General features: G+C 31.6%; 1 protein-coding gene across 1 annotated transcript; it reads right to left on the bottom strand.

Annotated features, from left to right (window-relative positions):
- Positions 1–7486: 7486 nt before the first annotated feature.
- LOC147403823 (cyclin-D3-3-like) lies at positions 7487–9496 on the bottom strand. Its single transcript, XM_086439564.1, has 4 exons — positions 8794–9496; positions 8469–8670; positions 8256–8386; positions 7487–8155 (listed from the first exon to the last, which is right to left on the bottom strand). Exons 1-4 carry the CDS (start codon positions 9292–9294, stop codon positions 7862–7864), a joined length of 1128 nt encoding a protein of 375 aa, XP_086295690.1. The 5' UTR covers positions 9295–9496; the 3' UTR covers positions 7487–7861.
- Between the last annotated feature and the right edge of the window lie 343 nt (positions 9497–9839).

Genomic DNA, 9839 nt, shown 5'->3' with positions numbered 1-9839 from the left:
TTCATTTCGCCATCTTCAATTTCTCCCATAAAATCTTGATTTTATATCCCAAAAATTGATATTTGTACTTCTTTAAAAATAATTTATTATTATTATTATCCAGATTTGAAGTAGAAAACTTTACCCTAAGGGTTGAAGATGAATGATTTTTGAGATACAGTATAGGGTTGTTAGCTAGAGGTTTAAGATAATGGTATTTAGGTCATTTACATTCAAGTTTTCATAGAAGACGTAAGGAGGAGCATTTCATCAAATTTGAAAAAGGAAGATATATCTAATATTTGACCAAAACATAGAGTGGCATGTCTACATCACTCTTTTTATAATTTGGGAAAATAGTTTACTTTTATAGAGGACCCTCTATTATCATTTTTACATTTCTTTTTATAGAAACAACTTAAAATGTACTCAAGTGTCTCTCTGTTCTTTTTTTAAAACTAATAATTTTGTTTTTCAAAGTATCATAAATTCAAAATTGATTTATGATAAAAATTATTAATCAGACATTGAAGTCTTATTATAAAACTTTAGGGTTTGTTGAAACAAATCATATTCTTCAATTTTGCTCGTTATTGTAAAGTGTTGTCTGCAAAATAGTACAAAATTCTCCGAACCTTTGTTATCGTAATTAGGTTCAATTGCTAGTGCAATGTTTTGACGGAGTTGTGAAATTTTGGGTTACTAAGCTGGAAGATTGCAAGTCCAAGATCATTAACATTAATGACATCACCTAGGAATAAATGTCGTACATTAATATGATTTAATCGACATCCAAAATCATAATCTAATGGATCTTAGAACCATATGATAATCAAATAAAATAGAAATCGTAAATCGAACATGTCGCATTATCCGACATTTTGTTAGGCCCTTTAATTCACATTCTCTCTTACTTACTTATAAAAGGGTGTGTATTTCTTATGGAGAAGTTTGGATCGAGAGGGTTTAGAGTTTCTATTCTAATTTTCTTTCCTCATTGTAAATTTTTCATTATAATTTAAATGTAGAAATTTAAATATTTTTTAAAAGAAATGCTATTGGCACCTCTAGTTTTACTTATCACACCCAATTTCTTAAATTATTTATTATACCCAAATTAAAGATTAAACCACACTCTCCAGACATTACAAAGATTTGGCACAAATTATAATCTCAATATTATTACACTCATTCAAATAATTTCAATAGCTGTTTACAATTATAATTAGACTCGTTTAAAATCCTAAACACAATTAATAGAAATCAAGAAGGAAAAAAAGAGCTTCTATTGCCACCCCAATTTTTACTTATTCTCAACTCTTCACTTATTTTTTATATTTTTAATTGAAGTGCACAAGTAAAAGTTGGAATGCCAATAAAAACTCCCTTTAAAAATCCAAATCATGAGGACCACATACTGAAAATTCTTACATGCCAGGTTCCAAAAAAAAAAATCATGAATTTCATGAACAGAGGCCCACAAGTGAATCCTAGACAAATCACCACAAAATGCTAGAATCCAAAGGCTGAAAATTACTAGTCATGCATATTCTTATCTCATGTAGGTCCATCAAAGTAGCAAAACATTCATGTGATGAGTGTGACACGTGGCATTTTGGAGTTGAGGGGAACAAATATTGTCTAATATGAGAATACATGCTTGGAGTTATCCAAAAGGGGTAAAAGAGGAGAGTGTTAGGTCAAAGGTCACTAAATGTACTAAAGATGGTTAGATTCTAGGATGGAAATAAGGGAGGGATTTTCACCTAATATGAGGCCCATTTTAGTCTTTTAAACAACCATTGACATAGGCAGAGAGTAGAGATAGAAACATTTCTCTGCAAATCTGCATATTCTGACCACAAGAAAGAAAGAAAGAAAGAGAGAGCTTTGTCTTTTAACCTTTACAGCTGTAGTAGAGTTAAGTAGTAAGGGAATAAAAAATAAAAAATAAAAAATAATTTACAATAAAAAATTACAAGATTTTTTTTTTTTAATTTCCCTTTTATTATGCATTTGGGATGATCTAATATAGGAATCAAAAGTAGTTCTATTAATGAAGAAATCTGTTATTTCCACACCAAATTTTACTAATGCCACACCAATTCTTAAGACCAAAGAATTGCACACAGTTGGTGTGGCAATAGTAACTCTCTTAATGAATCATGAGCTAAGGACCAAATTTGGTAATCTATTGGATTGATTATGAGGATGCTATTGGCACCCCAACTATTACTTATTACACTCCTGTTTTAGAAAGAAAAGTCAGTGCTTGTGAATAAGAATTAGTAAAAATTCGAGTGCCAATAGATATCTATCTCTATTTTTTAGATTGGGATTTTTCCCAAATCCTGCACAACTTATGTCTGAATTCCATTTTGGAACAATTATTCATTTTAATTCCCAAAACATGCATTTCAAGTGAATTCGTTGGTATATCTACGAATTCATAGATATTATAAATGACGAACTCATGAGTTGGTAGGTTATAAAAATGATGAATGCATGTTTTGGGAATTAAAATGAATAGTATATCAAATTCGAAATTTCGTCATATTCAACGCACGAAATGGAGATTCACCCTTTTAGATTTCTATTTGTTAGATTTAGAATTATCTATGGGTCTAATCCTAATTGTAAACAACCATTAACATTTAAATAATAACTTGAACCAAACTTTTGTAATGTTTGAAAAATGTGTTTTAATCTAAAATTAGGGTTTAATAAGTAAAAGTTGGGGTGCCAATAACAGCTTTCTTGATTATGGATCAATCAGCTCTCGAACCCATATGATGTATATATAAAATCAGAATCTGATTGGAACCCATCAAATTGTCATCGATTGGATTAATACCGAATAACCACCTTAACTACTAAATTATTGGATCGGATAGAGACCCAAAAATCCGATTCATACCCAGTTTATTTACAAATCTACACAAAGTGATAAATAAAAATAAATTCTTTGTTATATATTAAAAAAAATATTTAGAGGCCTTTGTAGCATTGTGGGGGTCCCATGAGGTATTGAGGTCAAAAAGAGAGCCATCATATTATTCTACAATTATAGGGTGGGGACTCTGATATTTCACTTTCATCTTTGGGAGCAAGAGCTGTTCTGTTGAATATCAAATCTCCAGCTAGCTTGAAAAAAAGCAAAAGAAAGCTCAAAACAAAAAACATCCCCCACAAAATCAAAAGATATTGTTCCCCACCTTCCACCTTTCACCTCTTGTGGTGTGGTGAGCTTCATAAATAAATTTAAAAAATTAAAAAAATTGAACCTAATTCTTTCTCTTTCTATCTTTGATGATCATCTCTTGTGGTCCCTTTTAATATTATTGTTTATGTTAGTTGTTAATCTTAATTAATATATTTGGGGTCTTAAAAGTTGTTTCATATTTTTACCCACCAACTTATTTATCCATAATATATGATTTATATTGTCATAGACACATATATTATGACGAAACCCTAGGTTGAAAAAAGTTTGAACCACTTGTCCGCCAGAAGAAATGGGGCATCTTGAAATTTCGTTAAAAAATTGAATCCACGGTTAATAATACCAGAAGAACATAGAAGTGTAATCGAAGGAGTTAAGGAAAGGAGTATGACTCCAATTAGAAGGAATGTGCAAATTGATGATTCTAAATGAGAGATAAAGATCAAGAAAGACATGGATGTTTAAAAGAGATGGTCATAGAAGAATAACCGTAGATTACTAACTTGCCTACAAATGTTAATACCATGACTTCGGTTCAAAATTTGCCTTAATCTACTAATTACTAACCACTAATATTTTTATAAAAATGAAAAATACTTTTTTGGTATTTCTATTTTTTAAATCATGGGCATTTGACTGAATTTTTATAGTAATTGAATTAATTTATTGGCGCCCAAAAATATGGAGGCATTTAGTGGAAAAATTCATAATTCACTGTGTTTCACACTGTGCTGACGTGATTGTGTGTACAGAAGATACTTTTATCGAGATACAAGTGAAAGGCATCTATGGTTTTATGTGCACCTCCACGTTAGCATAGTGTGAAACAAAATGAAAGTCACAATCATTCTAGGAAGACTCATTAATGAATTTCCCTTGAACTATTGAAAGTAAATATGGACACATTTGAATTAACATAAGACATGATTTTTTTTTTTTAAATAATTTAATGGAGTAATAAAATTCATACAATTAACCTCAAATTTTTGAGATAAGAGTAAGACTTGGATGGTGATGATGTAGGACATGTACTTGAAGCATTAAATATGATTTGGTATTATATTATTTAGAACATACAACCACAATATCATATTGTGAAGTAGTCTAGAATCTAGAGTAATATATCTTTGTTGGTCCAAAATGAGTGTGATGTAGTTGTAGGGTCAAATCACAAATCTTTGCCATACCTCTATGACTCAGCATATTAATGTTTCACTGTTTTTTTTTTGTGGATATCTTTGATTTTGATTACCAAGAAACTAAACATTCACATATTGGACACTATAGATTGAATGGATTAATAAAAAAGACTAATAAAAGATGGAAAGAAAGCAAGTTGAAAAGATTTGATCAACCACTAGATAGGTGGCCGAGTGGTAAGACTTCGGGGTCAGGACGTTTACTCCCTCTGTGGTCTCAAGTTCGAATTCCACCGATTGCTAATATCAATGGTCACAGGCCACATGGTTAAAAACCCTGTTCAGTAAGCCTTGTTCGAGGAGGAGAGAATAGTTGATGCACGCAAACTGATCTGAATACCCTTCTGTACAAAAAAAAGAAGAAGATTTGATTGATAATAGATCCAATTAGATGTTATGTGCATGTAAGAGGAAGAGTCAAAAGGCCAAAAAAAATATTAGGTTCAATGTAGTGATATAACAATGTGCATGAGATGCATCCTATCAATATTATTATGATGTATTGCATCACATATATTGAAGATCTAAATTTGCATCAATTAGATATATTGTATGTAATATAACAATGTGGATGAGATGTGTCATATCAATGTTATAGTATTGAAAATCTAGATCTTCAATTAATTTGTATTGGGCATGGTGATCAGAGCCTCCCTCCAAAAAGGGAGAGGTCAAGGATTAGTGAGGTTAGGCTAAGAGGCCTGAATACCTTAATTTTCACACAAAAAATCGATCTTTATTAGGTTTAGTTAGTTTTATCACACCTTTATTGTAAATCCCAATTTAGTCTACACTAGTGCTCAGGACATCAAAAGACTCTTTATGTGATGGACTTGAACTATGGTAATCTTTGGTCTCGATCAGGATTTGGGGGGGAGTAGAATTCAAAACTTATAATAATTTGGATATTGATTGTATTGATCGTTTCAAATCCTTATGATGTTACGATTGGTTTGCAGATCCATGCCGAAGATGATCATCAACTCATCATATTAAATTGGTCCAACATGATATCCACAGATAATTAAAAACACAACTAGGGAGTAAGTATAGACTTAATGTAATGTAGAAAGAAAAGTCATGATTCCTATTAGTACTAAACAAACTTGAAAAGCAGTAGAAAGCACATGTAAACGTTTTTGTTGGTGTCGGTTAGTACTTAGTAGAAGTTTCAATCCCTCAACTAGCTAGTAAGATCATCTGGGCCCCATTTTTTTTTTTAATTTTTTAATTTTTAAACTTTATTGCTCGTTATTAGAGGAGAACACTAGACTGAATTAAGAGAGAGAGAGTATATTTTAAGGGGTTGTTAAGGTCACTTTTTGAAACACAGAGAGGTTACTCAAAAGAAGTCAAACCCCAATATAAAGTCTAACCAAACCAAAGCCCCAGTGGCAGACAATTTGTTCAACCCTTCACATGCCAACAGAATTCTCTTCTTCTTCTTCTTCTTCTCTGTATATATCCTATAATAATATTTATATTTACTTGAAAATTAAAATATATGCATACTTTTCTTTTTAATTATCATCATTTCGTTTTTTTACTTTTATAAATATAAAACTCAAAAAGCCATGGTTGGATAATTTTTAATTTTGAAAAGATAACTTATAAATTTCAAAATTAATTTTTTTTTTTAAATGTTTTACTGAAATTAAAATGGAAAAGTATTTATTGTTCTATACATTAAAGGTTTTTTTTTTCTTTTCACTTTAATGAAAATATTTTAATTCTAAGAATTAAAATGAATAGTGTACTGTTTTTGAAAAAAATTTCAATTTTTATCAATTAATTTTAAAAAATTTCCCTAGTATATATATATATATGAGAGTCACATTCCGTGACTCATGGAAAATAATTCATGTTGAAAGCACGTGATCCCAACCTTGTAAACTTAAAATATATCAGTCAAGATTTATCATCGAGATAAGTATTCTTGATATGTGTATTTTTGGGATACTCATATATCACGACCTTTGGATTACATGTTTACACGATCAAGATCATGAGTTTGTACACGACTCATTATCTATGAGTCGCTGTAACCCTATTATATTTATATCCAACTCGAAGAGACGTCTCAACTCAAATAACAGCATAGCCTTATCCCAAATATTTGGGGCCAATTAATTGTATCATTCTCCTCTATTTTACTTTATCTGAAGCCAAATCTTTTATTGTTGAGAATATCTACATTCAAGTTCTTTTAGATCTTTTCTTATGTTTTTATAATCTTCAACTTAAATATTTTTTTTAATTAAGATTATAATTAATTTTATAATTAAAATTATAATCAATTGAATATTTATTAAAATCATATTATTTTTCATTTCTCAAAAAGAGCATTAAATATAACATACAATTTGGACAACTTTTAAATGGTTTCAAATGTATTCTCTATCATGCTCTATCAATTTAGTTAAACAAAGTTTAGTAGACGAGATCATCTCAAAATTCAATCAAGTTAGAACCACACTACATAATGTTTTGAGTGAAGTCTTTTATCCATCTTTGATATATCAATCTAAGTCACGGTTTCAAGACTTAGTATCTCATCTTACCCACGGTCAATACCTAATTTTTTTTATTTTTTTATATAAGCCTACTTCTAATGAATTCAGTAACTCGGTACTGACGGGATTTGAATCCAATTCTCTCATATCATCACTCAAAGACTTTACCAACTAAGCAAGTTGGGACCGCTCAATCACTACCGAGTTGTCACGTCTGAATCATTTTGTACTAATCAAACCAATTAAATTGATTTTAAATTATCTTTAATATATATCATTTTTTTACAAGGTATCTGATCAACTCTCAATCACAATTATTTTACATCAAAAATACAATTCAGTTTACTCAGCCAGAGATTCATTTACTAAATCAATATTTTCTAGATGTCAGACAAGTCATCTTGGATCTCAAACGAGTCAATATGATGGACGATTCACATTGATTATCTTGCCCCCACTCATCTTGGATCTCAGACTGATCAATATGATGGACGAATTCACATCGATCATCTTGGACTCAGGAATTTTAAAACCATGATCTAAGTTAATCAAAAAAAGATTGAAGACAGGTATACAGATGAACCACCATCTACTCTTTAATTTGTAGTAATTTGTTCCTACATATACATATAGAAGAAAAATGACAGTAATTGAGTCTCAAAGAGCTATAATATATAAAGGAAACCATCTTCATTTGCTTCTCTTCTCCCTCTTGTCCTGTCGGGCAAAATGTCAATCATCTCTGCTCTTCCATCTCCATCTTCCCTCGCTACAAGGTTTGATTAAAGAGTTGTAAATCTGATTTGATCTTTTAGGACCATAATTTGGCTAGAAATGCAGAGATGGAAGCAATTTAACTTCCATTTAAGAACACAATTTATCTAAAACATAACACTTGTAGTAGAGTAGATGGAGATTTGGAAGAAAAATTCAAGGATCAAAATGATTTAACGAGGACTCGTGAGGACGTCGACGACGAATATTCGATCGAAGGAAGGCAGCCGCATCCGCTGGTCTTGGGTTCTTCTCTTCTTAAACAGAGGCTCTGGAGACGAAGAAACCGATGAACCCAAAGCCCACGAGTCGTTCGAGTTCGAGCTATCAAAGCTGAAGGACACATCGATTACACCTTTTGGGCTGTTGAGGATGAATTGATGATTCTTTCGTTTGTGATTATTGGAATCTCCATGGTTCATTAAAGTCGATTCGAGGATGAGTTTATAACAGACATTGACTTCTTCCTGTAATTGGAATCAATGGAATTTCTTAGTTTCATGGTTGATATCGATAATTCGATCTTGGGAAGCAAAATAGACCAACCCATTGATCAAAATTACTAACCTTGTCGATTTTGAGGACACCCATTAGTTGATTTTTGTATTCGGTTGGATTAGAAGCCTCGACTTGATCGATAACTCGCAGCATTGTTGCAGTAGCCAATATAGACGGAAGATAACCAACAAATCTTGAATCTGAAATCCAAATGTTGCATTTAGAAATCGAAATCTAAATAAAATTATATGAGAGATTGTTCTGTTTGATTTCATTTCATACCTGCAATTATAGAGAGAAGGAGACTCTCACACTTCTTGAGAAACTCCCAATGAAGATCAGTCTTCAATCCAAGCCTCCTCATAATGTGATCAAGAAATGAAAGAGGGGTTACTGGATTCATCTTCCAGTGAAGAGTTGAGAGAACCAAAAGCTCCATTCTTTGAATAGTTTTTGCCTCAAACACATACTTAGTCTCTTCCACCTAAAGAACACAAAGACCCAAAAAATAAAAACCCAAATTTTGTAACAAAAAATCAGAAACTAATTAAAAGATTTCAACCCGTTTAACAAAAACCCATTAAAATTTGTTGATTTGTAGACTTACTTGTAGATCTAAGAGAAGTGGAACATCGGTTTCCTCCACTTTTGCAGCCAAAGATAGACAAGTAAGAGCAACTAATTGGATCATCCATGGCTTATCTTTCTGAAAATTAAAACTTGAGAGGAACCTATCAAGATAGTTAACAGCAAGAACAGCTGTGAGAGCAGAGAAGGAGTAATGAGCATTGACCTTCAACATCCATTCTACAGCTTCTTGTCTAGCTACAACAAGAGATGGATCTGTGTTGAGGTTAGTGTTGTGGAGATGGGTTTGTTGTTCCTTGGAAAAGAGAGAAAGAAGCTCTTCATCTTCCCAAAACAGATCTTGTTCTAGCAAAAGTAGAGATAGAAAAGATGGGTTTTTTCCATTGTTATTGTAGTTGATGTCATTGATCTCTTCTTCTTCTAATCCATATTCTTCTTCAACCCAATGTTCTTCTTCACAGTAGAGAGAGTCCAAAACAGATAAAGTGTTTGATTCTTGTTGTTGTTTTTGTGAATCCATCTTCTTCTGAGAAGAAGAGGTTTAGGCCTCTGTACATTATAGGCAAGAGAAGGAGAAGAAGAAAGAAAAGCTTAGTTTCAGGCACAAAGACATCTCTCTCTCTCTTTCTTTCTCTCACTTTGTGCAAAAAGAGAGTAAAACCAGTAAGCAAAGGAGGTGTTTTATCTGGGTAGTGTTCACGCCTGTCTTTTTTATATTGTTTTTGGGACTTTTGGTTTCCTTCCTCTGTTTTTTTTTTTTTCTTCTTTTTCTTTGTGTATTAAAAATATTTTGTTGTTTAGAGTTGCAGAAATGTAACGGCACACAAACCGAGTCGGACCCATGAAAACAACATCTTAGAGAAGAAAAATAATTACTAGTTGGCGTGGAGGATAGGAAGGAGGGAGAAATAATTAGTAGGCATTATTAATAAGGAATTTTCTTTATAAATATCCTCCAAATCCTATAATAATAATTAAATAATCTAATTAATTAAAAAAATTCAATTAAAAGAAGAGTAATGCACGAGTAACATTAAAATTGACATCGTTTTACACATTGTTAAC

This window comes from Akebia trifoliata, chromosome 4, assembly GCF_017979445.1.
Source record: "Akebia trifoliata isolate Shusen 1 chromosome 4, ASM1797944v1, whole genome shotgun sequence".
NCBI lineage: Eukaryota > Viridiplantae > Streptophyta > Magnoliopsida > Ranunculales > Lardizabalaceae > Akebia > Akebia trifoliata.
Note: the sequence above shows the minus strand (reverse complement) of the source record. Positions and strands in the feature narration are given on the sequence as shown.